The 16292-nt window shown below is 46.5% G+C and overlaps 1 protein-coding gene across 3 annotated transcripts; it reads left to right on the top strand.

Annotated features, from left to right (window-relative positions):
- Nucleotides 1-11754: 11754 nt before the first annotated feature.
- On the top strand, nt 11755-14527 carry FFAR2 (free fatty acid receptor 2). Of its 3 annotated transcripts, none has more exons than XM_032390357.1 (2): nt 11755-11850; nt 12806-14527. In XM_032390357.1, the coding sequence occupies exon 2, from the start codon at nt 12813-12815 to the stop codon at nt 13800-13802; it is 990 nt and encodes a 329-aa protein (XP_032246248.1). In that variant the 5' UTR covers nt 11755-11850; nt 12806-12812; the 3' UTR covers nt 13803-14527. The 3 variants fall into 3 exon arrangements, with proteins under 3 accessions (XP_032246248.1, XP_032246249.1, XP_032246250.1); XM_032390358.1 differs by lacking the exon at nt 11755-11850 and adding an exon at nt 12267-12327; XM_032390359.1 differs by lacking the exon at nt 11755-11850 and adding an exon at nt 12466-12556.
- Nucleotides 14528-16292: the final 1765 nt, after the last annotated feature.

The raw sequence follows: 16292 nt of genomic DNA on the forward strand, positions 1-16292 counted from the left end.
TAGAATCCAGTCCTGACTGATTGGAGTTTCAGCTTATAACAAACTAAAATGTCTATCTTCAGTTTTGATGACATTTTAAGAAGAAGGTTTTCAAAATGTAATTAGAATAATTTAAGAGGCAAAGGAGAACAGCAATATTACAAAAGCAACCATTAATTTGGGCTTCTCCTTCCCTTTTGTTCCTCTCTATCCATCATCTTTTTCCTTCCAAGATTTAGGATGGTTAATATCCCTCTTCTAGTGGTAGAAGTTGGAATAGTAGTTATGTCAGAGGTGGGAAGGTTGCTCTCTGAGCAGGGGCACGAAGAGTTCTTGTAGGACATTGAAAATGGTCTACATCTTGACCCACATGGTGGTCACACAAATATATATGTTAACAGTCATTAAGTTGTACCTCTAAGGTTAGTATATTTTATTGTATGTAAGTTACACTTCAATAAAAACAATTTATAAAAATCCTTTCTAAAGTCCCACACCTTTTTTGGGAGCTTTTAAAAAGATATTTATTTTTTCTAAATATTAACACAGTTGACACACAGTGTTATATTAGTTTCAAGTATACAACATAGTGATTTGACAATTCTATATATTACTCAGTACTCACCACGGTAAGGAGAGTCACCATCTGTCACCATACAACATTATTACAATATTAACTATATTCCCTGTGCTGTACTTTTCATCTCCGTGACTTGTTTATTTCATAACTGGAAGTTTGTACCTCTTAATCCCTTTTACCTATTTTGCCCATCCCCCACACCCACCTCCCCTCTGGCAACCACCAGTTTGTTCTCTGCATTTATGAGTCTGTTTCTCTTTGCTTTTGTTTTTTAGATTCCACATATAAGTGAAATCATAGATATTTATCTTTCTCTGTCTGACTTACTTCACTTAGCATAATGCCCTCTAGGTTCATTCTTTTTAATGTCTGAGTAACATTTCATCATACGTATATGCCACATCTTCATCCATTCATCTATCAATGGACACTTGGGTTGCTTCTATATCTTGGCTATTGTAAATAATGCTGCAGTAAACATCAGGGTGCATATATATTTTTGAATTAGTGTTTTCATTTTCTTTGGGTAAATACCCAGGAGTGGAAATACTGGATCATATGATATTTCTATTTATAATTTTTTGAGGAACCTCCATACTGTTTTCCATTGTGGCTGCACCAATTTACACTCCCACCAATAGTGCACGAGGGCTCCTTTTTCTCCACATCCTCGCCAACATTTGTCATCTTTTTAACACCAGCCATTCTGACTGGTGTGAAGTGATATCTCATTGTGGTTTTGATTTGATTTCTCTAATTATGAGTGATGGTGAACATCTTTTCATGTACCTGTTGGCCATCTGTATGCCTTCTTTGGAAACATGTCTGGTCAGGTCTCTGCCCATTTTCTAATTGGATTCTTTGTTTTGGTGTTGAGTTGTATAAGTTCTTTATATATTTTGAAAATTAACCTTTTATCAAATATATCATTTGCAAATATCTTCATCCGTGCACTAGGTTGCCTTTTTGTTTTGTTGATGGTTCCCTTTGTTGTACAAAAGCTTTTTATTTTGGTGTGGTCCCAATAGTTTATTTTTGTTTTTGTTTCCTCCCCTGAAGGGACATATCCATACATATGTTGCAAAGGATGATGTCCAAGAGATTACTGCCTGTGTTTTATTTTAGTTTTACAGTTTCAGGTCTCACAGTCAGGTCTTTCATCCATTTTGAATTTATTTTTGTGTATGGTGTCAGAAAGTGGTCCAATTTCATTCTTTTGCATGTAGCTGTCCAGTTTTCCCAGCACCGTTTGTTGAAGAGACTGTCTTTTCCCTGTTGAATATTCTTGCCTCCTTTGTTGTAGGTTAACTGACCATATAAGTATGGATTTATTTCTGGACTCTCCTGTTCCATTGATCTATGTGTCTATTTTTGTGCCAGTGTCATACTGTTTTGATTACTACACCTTTGTAGCAATCATGAAATATGGGATTGTGATACCTCCCACTTTGTTCTCTTTTCTCAAGGTTGCTTTAGTTATTTGGGGTCTTTTGTGGTTCCATACAAATTTTAGGATTATTTGTTCTAGTTCTGTGAAAAATATTGTTGGTATTTTGATAGGGATTGCACCGAATCTGTAGATTGCTTTGTAAAATCTTACCCCTTTTTACGGTCATCATAGGTATTTTAGTTTTAGAAGTACTTTTCCTCCCCGTATGTGCTATTCAAGATTTCTGTAATTTTGGCATTCTCCCCTCCCTCCTTACCCAACTTTGTCAGGTTGGGAAAATGCCCGGTTAATAATCCCTTTCCCAGACACCCTTGCAGCCAGGAGTTGTCATGAGATACAGTACTAGCCAATAAGAAATAAGAAGTCTGCTGAGTAGGGCTTCTAGAAAAGCTATCATTATCTTGATTAAGAAAGGGATAGATTTGGATGATAATGATGTGTCAACTTAAGTTCGTCAATGGTAATGAACATATCATTCTGGTGAGGGATGTGGATAATGCAGGAGGCTATGCGTGTGTGGGGCATAAGAGAAATCTCTGTGCCTTCTGCGTAATCTTGCTGTGGACCTAAAACTGCTCTACAAAATAAAGCCTCTCGAGGTTTTGATTCAGCTCACATGCCCCTTTGCTCTTTCTACTCTCCACCCCCCCTATTTTTCTGCTCAGAATGTAGATGCTTCTTAAGATCATGAAGCAGCAAGTCAACTCTAGGATGGTGGAGCAGAAAGCTAGAAGCCTGGGCTGTTGAGGGGCGCCCTGTCTCCTTCATGTGACATGATGAAAAGAAACCCATGTGTGTTTAAGCCTCTGTGGTTTGGGTTTCTAGGCTCATGTGAGATATAAGGTTTTTAGCTTTATATGTGGCAAAGACCTCTTGAGACACAAAGGGAGGCTCAGGTGTCAATTCACTGTGGCTTCCTATCACGGCAGAGCAAGGGCTCAGGGGAAAAGAGGGAAACCCTGAAAACCAAGATCCCATCTGCACGCTCCGTACTCTTCCCAACAGCCTCACTGCTCACTGAGGGATCTGAATTCCTCTGGCGAGGAATGGAAGGAGCTGGGGGGGGGGGGGGGGGGGGGAGGCGCTCAACATGCAGAGGATCTCAGTTCATATAAACTTCTCTGAGTGCTAGTAGTAAAGTATTACATCAATTGCATCACTGTTTCTCAATCTAGTTTTAACCAATTTCCGTTTTTGATAAACAGAAACTCTACTTTCTACAGTTTGCATTAAGAAAACCAGGGCTTTCCTTTCTCCTGGGAAATTCCAATTATCAAACCACATGTACTACCGCTTTCCCCACCCAAGAGTTTCTGACACTTTCCTCCAAGCCTCTGGAGCATCAGTGGTGTAATCTGAGTTTTCCTGAGATTCTGCAAACTGGACAGAAAGCCTGGCAGCCCCGGTGATGCCACATCTAGTGGGTGGAAGAGGAGTGGCCTATGTGACAGAGGCAGGTAAAGGGGAGGAAAGCAGAGGGAAAGCTGGGCTGGGAAAAGGAACATAGAGCATCAGTTTGGGCCCGGGTGAGCGCATCTTCTGCAAGATCAGCCAGCACCTGATTGCAACCACAGCCAGTTTTTACTGAGGAAATCTGTACCACTTTCATTTCTAAAGACTCTCTGCTCTTCCTCCTTGGCTCAGGGTCAACACTGAAAGGCAGTCCAAGCCAGCTGCCTTCTGCTGTTTCAAAGGAGGCCTGAGCCCCTGAAAGCTACCTGGTGTCTGGGCTAGAAGCTGTGTGTAGCCAAGGGGACCGAGGGTGGGGGGATTTTCAGTCCTGCTCTTGGTCTGAAGGTCAGTTTTGCAGGGACAGCAGATAGAGAAGAGGGGTGAGTGGGGGGGGGGGGAAGGTCAGACCACCTCTTCAAGATTCCAGGAATAAAGGAAGAGACTCCTTCCAAGTTCTTAGTCCTGTTTCACCATCAAATCCAGATCCTTATAAGCATTCATGCTCATAAGTGCTAAATGACACAGAAAATTAAGTAGAAAGCAACAGAAAATGCTCCCTCCCCTCTATTCCCCTGCGTTTCCAAAATCGTTAAAGACAGGGAAGAAGGGATGGATGAAAGACAACAGCGTCTGATGGGGGCCCCTGGGTGGCTCAACTGCCTGGGCATCTGACTTCGGCTCAGGTCATGATCTCAGGGTCCTGGGATCAAGCCCCGCATTGGGCTCTGTGCTCAACAGGGGAGTCTGCGTCTCCCTCTCCCTCTGACCCTCTATCCTGCTCATGCTAATAAATAAATAAAATCTTAAAAAAAAAAAAAAAAAAAAGATGACAGCGTCCAGGATCTGGGGTTAGAGCATGAACTAGAACATGTGAAAGGCTGAGAATTGCCGGGATCCTAGGAAACTGGGGTGGAAGGTCATTCCCTCGTGGGTTCAGGGAAAGAGTGAAGGCAAAAAGCAGGAAGGCTGGCGACCATACAGACACTTCTTGTGGGGAGCAGATGACATGATCTTACACCCTTACCTGTGCCCTTGTATCCTCCGGTGTGGGATCTACAGGACTTTCAGGGGCTGCTGGGGGAGCTGGTTCTCACCTGGATCCCCACCCCCACTCCCCGCACAAGGCGGAGCAGAATCCAGTGGTGAAGACAGTCTGGCTCCCAAGTTCGTAGTTCAGCCCTTCCATTTACCAGCTGACTTCAGGCAAATTATTTAACCCCTCTATACCTCAGTTTTCTCATCTACAGAAGGGGGCTGAGTGTGCCAAACTCACAGAATTTTCTTTATTGCCTATATTCCCTATGCTGTACTTTTCATCCCTGTGACTTATTTATTTTATAACTACATGCTCTTACATCTTAAGCCCCTTCACGTATTTCATCCATTGCCACACATCCTCCCCGCTCTGGCAACCACCAGTTTGTTCTCTGTGTTTGAGTCTGTTTCACAGAATGCTTTCAGGATTAAATGAGTTCATCTTTGTAAAGCTCTTAGCATGGTACCTGATACACAGGATCACAGAACGAGCAGTTAAATGTTGCTGGGTATGCATTGCCTATGTCCGTTATAACACATTGGCACAAACGTGGTGGCTCAACACAACCCAAATTAAGTCTCTCACAGTTCTGGAGGCCAGAAGTCCAAAACCAGTATCACTGGTCTGAGGAAAACCCATTCCTTGCCTCTTCCAGCTCCTGGTGGCTGCTGGCATTCCTTGGCTTGTGGCCACCTCATTCCAGTCTCTGCTTGGTGATCAGACCATCTTCCCCTCTTCTGTCTGTCCGAAATCTCCCTCTGCCTCCTTCTGACAAGAATATCTGTGATCACCTTTAAGGCCCACACAGATTATCCAGGATAACCTCCCCACTGTAAGCTTCTTCATCACACCCGGTAAGTCTTTTTCGCCACGTAGAGTAACATTCACAGGTTCCAGGGATTGGGACGCGGAGATCTTTTGGGGGGGGGGGGGGAGAACCATTATCCAGCCACCACTGCTGGTATTATTGGCCAGGAGTGGAATCTGATGAATAGCAAGCAGAGGGATAGAGTGAAGGAAGGAGAGGTCTCTGCAGAGGGAGGTTGGGGCATGGTTACCAGCAGTAGGCGGCAAAACCCACAATGCCCACTGAGGAGGCCAACAGGGACAGGCCTGAAGAACACTGCCCAGATGCTAGGCCTGGGCTGCTCCTCCTTGTTCCCCCTCTTCAGTGGTGCAACAGTGCTGAGGCTGGAGGCGGCAAGGCCACAGACCTGCAGGACACCGCTACTGACTGGAGCCGCAGGCAAGGCTGGGCCCATGGCAACTAAAAGAGGACACGCAAGGGGGTGGAGGGCATCGACTGTCACCTCCACACCTTCACAAGGCCACTGCAGGGGCTCAAAAAGGGTACCACACCAATGGAACGAGGGTGAACTGTGCTGGCACAGGAGAGCAATGACATCTCAAAGTCCACCTGGATGTAGACTACGGGTCTACAACCATCTCTCTCACTCTGCAGAAGAGTTCCCTGTGTCTCTGGCATCCTGTACTCTTCATGCAGTGGAATTTATTTAAAGTCACAGATCCCAAATCCCAGCCGATCTTCTCTGCCTACATGGCCACATTCTCCTAAATCCGTGCCATCATCAGTCCTCCCCTGGACGACTCCAATGCATTTCTATTCTCTCTCTCTCTGCTTCCAACTTCATCCCTCTGGAGACCACTCCCCACACAGCAGCACCTGTCCTCTCACATTCATAAATCTCATCACATCACTCTCCTCTTATGGCCCGGAAGTGACTTCCCATTGCTTACGGACAGAATCCCAAGTCCCTACTGAAACCCATCTGGTCTTCCACTGTCACGGCCCTGGCTTACCATGCTCCAGTCACGCCGGCCTTTCCGCACCCCCCCCCCCCCACAAAGGTGCTTTCTGCCTTCTTGCACACCTGCCAGCTCCCCAGCCCAGACCCCCTCCTCTGCGGGAACTTCTCAGTGGCCAGCCCCAGAATTCAGCCCAACCTCTCAGGTATCAGCTAACAGTAACTGCAGAGACGACTTCTCTGATGCCTCTGGCCGAAGAAGTCCCTGCCATGCGGTGACCACTCTCCCTGCCACCACCCAGCTTCATTTCCTTCAGCGTCTCTCTCTGCGTAATGACTCCCGTGTGCATATTTCCTCACTCTGGCCCATCTCTCTCCACCAGCATGTAACCACCCTCCATAAGTGTGAGCCCGTGTTTGTCTTTGTGACCCTGATATCCTGGTGCTTGGCACAGATCCCACCACGTTCGAGGGATCAGACACATTTGTTGAATGAATGAATGAAACAACAGCTCTTTATTTGCCATTAGCACCACTACTGGTGAAATACTGCATTCCCCTTCACTTTCGAATATTTTATATCCACACCACCCTCATACTTGCCAAGCAGGATCTAGGTCGTAAAGGTATATTAGCCTAATTTATCAATACTGGCGATGAGGGAAGATCCTGGCAGCTTCCCGCAAAGGTAGTGGGAGTGCCTTAATCTACGAAAGAGCTCTCAAGTGATTCCTGGCTGGGATTTCTTAGGACAGGCCCAGAAGATAAAATGAGGCAGCTGGAAACAAAGATCTCCGAGCTTTTTGAAAATCGATTTCTCTCCATTCCAATTCTTCCACTTATCCATCCACACGTCATCCAGGAAATAATTATCAAGTGTCTAGTATGTGCCAGGCTCTCTGTCAGACCCTGGGGATATAGTGGTGAGCAAAACAGCCATTTCCCCTGCCTTTGTGGAGAGTCTCTAAGGGAGATGCACATTAAGCATTTATTGTGAGGACACAATAAATGGATTATAACACACTGAGATATGTGCTGTGAAGGAATCATAAAAGATGCTATGATATAATAACTAGAAAATAAAGTTTTAAAAAAACCCTAAATCTGCAAGAGCACCAAAAATACTTAGGAAATCAATGTAAGAAAAGATGTGTAAAAGCTCTCTCCTGCTGAGAGAAATTAAACATCTAAATCATGGAGCTGTGTCATGTTCCCAATGGGGAAGGCTCAATGTGATCCCAGTGTCAACAGTTCCAAATTGACCTATGGATTCAACACAATCCCAATCAAAATTCCAGCAGGCTTCTCTGTAGAATGATTTCTATGGTAATGCAAATAAAACCTGGAAGAACCAAAGCGATCTTAGAAAAGAACAAAGTTGGAGAACTTACACTTCCTGATTTCGAGACTTATTATAAAATTACAGCCATCGAGACTGTGTGGAAATGCGGAAAGGAAAGACATAAGGATCACTAGAACAGAACAGAGACTCAAGAAACAGACCCATTCAGATACAATAAATTCATTTGCAATAAAGATATCAAGGTAATTCAGAAAGGAAAAGAAAGTTTGGAACTGGATAAGTAGGTAAAGATTTCTTAGGACTTTATAAAAGCACAAAACATAAAAGGAAAACTAAATGAGTTAGACTTTATCAAAGTTAGACTTTATCAAAATTCAAATTTTTTTTATTCCTCAAGAGACAATTAAGAAAATGGAAACACAAGTCATATAGTGGGAGAAAATAGAATACATATATGTAACAGATGAGCAGTACCCAGAACATAATAACGAACTCTCTGAACTCAGTAATATGAAAATAATCTCATTTTTTAAAAATGGGCAAAAGACTTAGACACTTCACAAAGACACACAGATGGCCAATAAGTACTTAAAAATATGCTCCACATCAACAGTCATCAGGGAAATACTAATTAAAACCACAATGAGATACCATGCCACATAATTAGAATGCCAAAAACTTAAGACTAACAAATACCAAGGGTTGGCAATGCTGTGGAGCAAGTGGAATACTCATACACTGCCGGTGGGAATAAAAATGGTACAGCCACCTTGGAAAACTGGCAGTTTCTCAAAAAGTTAAACAAAAAGCTGACCATACAGCCCAGCTAATGTAGGTATTTCCCCAAGAGAATTGAAAACACATATCTTCACAAAGACCTAAACAACAAAATACATAGCAGCTTTGTTTACACTAGCCAAAAACTGAAAAGCAAAAACAAAAACAAACCCCAAAAAAACAAATGTCTATTAACAGGTGAATGGATAAATAAAATAAAAAGTATCTATGAAACAGAATACTATTCAGCAACAGTGCTCTGAGAACATCCAATATGAGAATCTAACTGAACCTAGGAGGTCAGGGAGGGCTTTCTTAAGGAGGAAGTGGGTATCTGAAAGAAGGCTGGAGCCTGCCAGGGGAGGTAGAGTGGGTAATGAGAAATAAAGAGCACTGCAGGCAGAGGCTTGGTCAAGAGCCCCTGGCAGAGGAAAGGTGGCACATTCACGGAAGCAAGAGATGGTCTTGCTTAGAGAGCAAGGAGAGAGAAGAGAGATATGAGTTGAGGCTGGAAGTTGGCAAGGCCATAGACCTTGTTAAGAGTTTTGATGTTTGGGGCGCCTGGGTGGCTCAGTCTTAAGCGTCTGCCTTCGGCTCAGGTCATGATCTCAGGGTCCTGGGATCGAGCCCCGCATCGGGCTCCCTGCTCGGCAGGGAGCCTGCTTCTCCCTCTCCCACTCCCCCTGCTTGTGTTCCCTCTCTCGCTGTGTCTCTCTCTGTCAAATAAATAAATAAAAATCTTAAAAAAAAAAAAAAAAAAGAGTTTTGATGTTTATCCTCAAGGCAATAAGAAACCTCAGAAAGGGTTCTAAACAAGAGGGTGATATAACTGGCTGGACATTTTTAAGAGATCCCACTAAGTACAGTATGGAGAATTGACTGTCAGGGTGTGAGTGGCTGGGAAGGAACAGGTCACAGCCCCTGCCGACCTCCTCGTAACAGACTGTGGCTTACGATGGGATGGGATGATGGAGATGGGGAGAGATGGATGCCTTCAATGGGCTCTGAGAAGCATGTGGGACTGCACTGAGGATATAGGGAAGAAGACAGTAGTGGGACTGACTCCAAGATTATGGCTCAGGGGATGGAATGGGAAGAGATCCTATGCCCCAACACAGAGAATGCTGGAAGGAGGCCTCATTTGGTGGAGGTCTAAAGTCAGCTCTGGACACACTGAATTTGAGGTGCCTGGGAGACATCCGAATGACAATGTCTACCAGGCATTTGGACATGCGAATGTTAAAGCTCACAGGAGCCCAGATAGATTCAGAACTGGGGTTTATGAAGATGATAATTAACATTGCAGGAATGCATACAACAGATTAGAGAGAGTATAGGACCAGTATAAGAGAGAACCTGGAACCAAGCCTTAAGGGACTTGAACATTTAGAGGATGACCAGGGAAAGGTGGGCTAGTGAAGGTCACCAAGAAGTGACCTGGGAAAAGGCCAGGAAACCAGAAGAGCATAATATAGGAGAATTCATGGAAAGAGAATGTTTCAAGAAGGCTATGGAATCTGTGTTGGAGGCTAATAAAAGAGGAAGAAAATGTCCACTAAATTTAGTAGCAGAGAGGTCACTGTTAATCTTAGGATGAGCAGGTCCTATGGAAAAACAGGGATATAACCCAGATTAGAGTGGACAGGGGATGGGAGCAGTGACTGAGGACTAAGGAAGTTGAGAAAGTGATTATACATAACTTTAAATAACAGGCCCAACTTCCTTAAAGCTGGGTTGTAATGATGATGAAAGAAAACAACTTGGAAGAGATTGTGAAAGACATTGCCTTTGTGAAAGCTCAGCCCTTGAATTCAGGCCTAGAGGTTGCATTTCCTTTTCCTGTGACATAGGTGGGTGTTATGAGTCATGAGTTCAAAGTTTCCTTTATTATGTTACCTTCATAATGTGGAGGAGGGGGTTCACTGGGGCCCCTTCAACATAGGTGACGTGCCTCAGTGACAGGAGAAAGGCAGGGGCAGGGGGAGGACAGGCAGAGATAAAGCAGTGGTCCTACTCCTCAACACCTGTATGCCAGAAGTTTCTGCTTGGCCATTAAATCCAGATCCTCATGAATAGTTATAGAAAATCATAAAAGCAAAATGACACAATTATATTTGGTAGCAAGCAACAGAGACTGGTCTCTTCCTTAGTTCCCCTGTTTATCTGGGAAGTGCATGTGTGTGCCAGGAGAAGGAGATAAATGCAAAGATCAAACTCCTTGGTTCTAGTGGAGGGTAGAGCTGAAGAGAAAGAAAAGCTAAATATTAAGATCTCTGGACCCCATGGTTCTAGCCTAAAAAACTAATGACTGAGGAAATGACTGACTGAGCAAACAACAGGGGGTGAGTATACGTCCAGGGGAAAGAATTCTGAGAGCAGGGATCAGGCCACAGATGGCAAAACGGAGACCCATTCCCTAGGTCAAGAGGCAAATGTGTTCTGACTTTGTTTCCTCAGATGTGTGTACCCGGACAGGAATCCAGGAGCTTCTAACCTGGAGCTCCATAGAGGGGGAAAGGTGAGGAAGGAACAAGGGTGGCTCAGAGGTTGGACCCAGCCCACAGGGAGAGGGAACACATGGGGGAAAGACACGGGAGCCTGAGCACAACTCCCCTGTAAAGAGACACACAGGCATACCTCCTGAATCCCTGACACTCTCCCGAGTCGGACGGCATGTCGGTGCCCTCAGCCTCTGGATATTTTACCAAGTGACTTACTCTCTCCAAAGCTGCCAGCACACTTCCACTCACGGGCATCCACTCAGTGCTCAGCACTGGACTGTATGCTTTATACATGCCATCTCATCCACACCTCACCAAAAACCCTGGGAAGTAAGTATTCCCATCCTCACTTGACTGAAAAGGAAGCTAAAATTCAGAAAATTCATCTGCTCCAAGGTCCCAGTGAAGGGACTTGGGTTTGAGCCCACATCTGCATGACTCTAAATGCCATGCTATTTCCACCAGAACAAGATGCAGGCTAGGCGAAACCAATCTGTCTCAACCAAGAGGGCAAAAGTAACCTATTGAGGGCCGAGGACAGGAGACCACATAGGAAAGAAAAAATTGAAGACTAAAAGGAAAGAGGAAACTTCTTTTCCGAAAATGAGAAGAATTACAAAAGAAATTGCCTAGAAAAGAGAAGATAAGATCATCTGACTTGAGAAATGGGAAAAATGCCTGGGAATGAAAAAATAATTCAGGACCTAGGGACAGAGAAGCTGGGTTTGGAAGTCAGAGTGAGGATCTCTAGGGGGAGAATGAAGATGCCGGCGGGCGCCCCATCCTTCAGGTTTGAGAGGAGACAGTGTTCAATTACTGACCTTCCTCCCTCTGGTCACATGACTTGTGCTAGTATAAAAGCTTTCTACCAGCAGGTTCCTTACAATTTTTTCCTGTGTGAAATGGGCAGTAGCAGTGGCTAAAGCCCTGTTCCTCTTTCCCAGAAGCTTTCAGACTTCCCTTCAGGACTAATCCCAAGAAGCCATCTCTCTGGACTGAAGACAAGGCAAGGCAGCTGGCTCAGTGCTTGTGCTCTGGGAAGAGATGCTGGGATCTGGAGTGGAGGGGGAGGGGCTGGGGGGCTGCCGGAAGTCTGTGAGAAACGGGATGTGAGGCTCATACATGGAGACAGGAGCAAGTGGAGGTGGGATCGAGGAAACAGACCGGGACCTCAAGCCCAGAGAGAGGATGGAGGGGCTGGGCTGTGTTTGGGCAGCAAGGGTTATAAGCCAAGTAGAAACTGAGTGACCCCGTTGAGAGTTCTTCTGTTGATAGTCAAAACACTGAGCTTTCTTGAATATGGTCTAAAGTCTTTTAGGGGACAAGCCCCAAAAGATAATACAGGCTCACCCTTCCTTCCCACTGCCCCTCCTCCATACCTCGTTAGCTTCCTCTTTTCAGTAATAGTCCCAAAGTCCGGCATTGGTCCGGGGAGAAAAAGGTGGAGGAGAATCTGTGTTCTGCAAAAGGAGAGGAAGACAAGGTAGGGGGATGGGTTGGGGGGCCAGGCACCTGCTTCCTGGGCGTGTGGCGGGGTCCTGTGGAGAGCCGGCACTGGGTCTCACAGCCGAGAGAGAGCTCGCAGGCCTCCCCTCGTGAGATGAGGTTTGCCTTTTCTCTCCGTGGATCTTTGACTGAGTAAAGAACTTAAGGAAAGGTGGAAGCTGATAACAGTAACTTCCTGTATCTGTGAGGAGAGGAGAAAGCCAAGGGTTGGTCCCCCCCAGAGACACATGATGGCCAATGTAATAGCTACTGCTTAATATCCCGCCCCAGGCAAAGTCAATAATTGCTCTGGGCAGTTCTGGCAGGTGGTGTGAGCAAGCAGCGGCAGCAGCAGAAAGCTTTGGTCTGGGAAGGGGAGAGCACCAGGGAGGATGTCCCCATCCTGAACCAGGCAGGGGTGGGGCTCAGGCTGGGAGTGGGACCTCCTGACCCTGCCCTTTTCCAACCTCTTCCAGAGCCAACATGACCAACTGGCGCAACTCCCTCATCCTCACGGCCTACATCGTCATCTTCCTCACTGGTCTCCCTGCCAACCTTCTGGCGCTACGGGCCTTCGTGGGACGGGTCCGCCAGCCCCATCCTGCCCCCATCCACATCCTCCTGCTCAGCCTGACGCTGGCGGACCTCCTGCTGCTGCTGCTGCTGCCCTTCAAGATAACTGAGGCTGCGTACAACTTCCGCTGGTATCTGCCCGAGTGGCTCTGTGCCCTCACGGGTTTCGGCTTCTACAGCAGCATCTACTGCAGCACGTGGCTCCTGGCCGGCATCAGCATCGAGCGCTACCTGGGAGTGGCTTTCCCCGTGCAGTACAAGCTGTCCCGCAAGCCCGTGTATGGAGTGATCGCTGCCCTGGTGGCCTGGATCCTGTCCTTTGGTCACTGCACCATCGTGATCATCGGTCAGTACTGGAACTCAACCCAGAATGCCACGAATGACGATGGCATCACCTGCTACGAGAACTTCAACGAATCTCAGCTGAAGGTGGTGCTTTCTGTGAGGCTGGAGCTGTGCCTCTTCCTGTTCTTCGTCCCCATGGCGATCACCATCTTCTGCTACTGGCGCTTTGTGTGGATCATGCTCACCCAGCCCCACGTGGGGGCCCACAGGCGGCGCAGAGCTGTAGGGCTGGCTGTTGTGACGCTCCTTAATTTCCTGGTGTGCTTCGGGCCTTACAACGTATCCCACCTGGTGGGGTTTTACACAAAGAAGAGCCCCCAGTGGAGGGCGGAAGCCGTGGTGTTCAGTTCCCTCAATGCCAGTCTGGACCCCCTGCTTTTCTATTTCTCTTCGTCAGCTGTGCGCAGAGCCTTTGGGAAGGGGCTGCAGATCCTGCGGCATCAGAGCTCCTCCCTGTTGGGACGCAGAGGCCGAGAGACAGCAGAGGGGACAAATGTGGACAGGGGTGTGAGTCAAGCAGAGGGAGCTCCGAGTTCTGACTTCACCACAGACTAGGGGTGTCCTGGACCTTTGGAGGCACTCTGGGTGACACAGGCATTGAGCAGCCTAGGAGAGGGGGAACATCAGGGTTCCTGTCTCAGGGTCAGAAATCCTCAGACCGATCCACTACTGGGGCTGTAAAATCCTCTCTCAGTGGCTTGGTATCCCTTCCTGACTGAAGTTTTCTTCCCAAAGGAGCACAGCTCCAGGACCAAAGGAGAAATGGTGAGGCACAGAAGCACTCTGAGACCGGAGTTTCAGAAGCAATGTCGCTCATACAAATTCAGTCCTTGGGAGATGGCTGGTAGCTGGGGATGATCGGGCTGAAGCAGTGTCCTAAAGCAATCTTGCTACAAGCTTTGAAACAACACCTAGACACTGGTCTAGCTGTTGATACTAGAAAGGAGACACGGGAAAGAGATGGAAGAGAACACCAAATGAGGTCAAAGAAGACTCAGGAAGATTATGAGTCAAGAGGACTAAGAGGGAGGACCGGGAACTGTGACTTCTAACGATCTGGGTTTGTACTGTATCGCTTTGATCTGCTGCTTTGTAAGTATGCTCCAGTCATCTGCACATGTGTATCTTGCCTCCCCGTATTAAACCTGCCTGAAGTCTGGGTCTCGTCTTCTCCCTCCGTGGCACCCCCACACGGGTCAGGACACAGCCTGGCGCTCATCAGTCAGAGGTTAACACTGACTAGCACAGGAGTAGACAACCTGGTCTGGCAGATTGAAAATAAAGATGGTAAAACTCTGAAGCGTGTGTCCACAATGTTTGTGCTTTTCTGCAAGCTCAGGGAGGGCGAACATGCAATGAAGAAGCTGACTCAGCAGCACAGGGGGAGGGTGATGCATGTGAAACCACAGAAGTATTTTAAGGTCAGGATGTAATGAGTGGAGTTAGGGAGGGGGCTGGTGGAATCCTGTTTCCACTGATGAACAGAGACGGGACATAGAAAGAGGATGTGGGGTGAATCCTGACTTAACATTACCAGGTGTATCTCGGGGGTCTAAAACACGTGACCCTCCCGCTTAGAAACCTGCAGAGTTTTCCTATTGTCAAAAGTTTTCGTCCCAGGAACTCCTATCCTATCATTCCATTGCCTACTTCATATCCTGTCTCCCTGCCCAATCCCACCTTCCTAACTCACTTCTCCACAATAAGGACCCCTAGCCAGCTCTGTCTCGTTAACTGCCCCTTGCCCCAGCCTAGTGGTCTGCAAGAGAGGTTATACAGCAGAATTGCATGCAGAGGTACAAAGACAGTACACATGGCACCCCCCCAGTCTACTGACTCTTTGGGGTGGGAGAGCAGATGAGCTAGGCAGCTCAGGAAAGGAATTGCTGGCCCAGCTTGGAGGCCCATCTGTCCAAGAAAGTGTTTTTCAGAGAGACCCTTCCTGCTGCTTTTTTTTTTTTTTTTTAAGATTTTATTTATTTGAGAGAGAGAGAGAATGAGAGAGAGAGAGCCCACGAGAGGGGGGAGGGTCAGAGGGAGAAGCAGACTCCCTGCTAAGCAGGGAGCCCGATGCGGGACTCGATCCAGGGACTCCAGGATCATGACCTGAGCCGAAGGCAGTCGCTTAACCGACTGAGCCACCCAGGCGCCCGACGCTTCCTGCTTCTAAGTCCTTCCCACCGCAACCCCACATTCCCTCATCTTCTGCTTACTTTTTCCACTTTCGTAAAACCCCACTCAATATTCACTTTCTCCCGAAGGACTTTCCTTATTATTCCCACCCAACGAAGAGCTCACTTTCTGTTTTCCTTCCTCAAACACCACTGGACTGGTGTAAGAGCCCTGACTTCACTGTCGGTTCTGCTTCCTAGCTGGATGGCCTTGAGCAAGTCCCAACCTCCAGCCTCTATTCCCAAACCATAATCATGAGGATGACGTACGCCTCCCAGGGTTATTCTGAAGTTCCAGTCAGACTGTATACATAAAATTGCTGAAAAAATTTACAGTAACGCTTAGCTCTAAGATAGCGACCCAAGTGAAACACAGATATACCCCCGCTTAAAGTAAATATAGTAAATAGAAATTTAAAATGATGGAAATCACATATGAGAGAGACAACTATATAGGATGGTTTGACAGCAATGTGTGAGAAAGAAATCTGGGATTTTCTGCGGACTGTACATCTGGGATGTATTACACCTTCCAAAAAAGCTAATTTGATTTTGGGTGCCATTAAAAGAAATAGAGTCTAAACAAGTTGAGGATAATCTCACTTCACTGAGGTCTTAATCAGTAGCATGTTCAGCATCTGAGCAGCACATTTTTTTCAAAGATTTATTTGTTTACTTTGGGAGGGGGCCTGTGGGGGGAGGGGCAAAGGGAGAGAATCTTTCAAGCAGATTGCCCACTGAGCAAGGAGCCCGAGGATCCCACAACCCATGAAATCACAACCTGGGCTAAAATCAAGAGTCAGACACTCAACCAACTGAGCCACTCAGGTGCCCCATGAGCAGCACATTTTTTTTTTTTTTTGAGCAGCACATT

This window comes from Phoca vitulina, unplaced genomic scaffold (genome assembly GCF_004348235.1).
Source record: "Phoca vitulina isolate PV1807 unplaced genomic scaffold, GSC_HSeal_1.0 scaffold58, whole genome shotgun sequence".
NCBI classification, from domain to species: domain Eukaryota; kingdom Metazoa; phylum Chordata; class Mammalia; order Carnivora; family Phocidae; genus Phoca; species Phoca vitulina.

What these genes read in the sequence shown, in the direction of transcription:
- FFAR2 (XM_032390357.1), top strand. Translation starts at nt 12,813, where the DNA reads ATGACCAACTGGCGCAACTCCCTCATCCTCACGGCCTACATCGTCATC.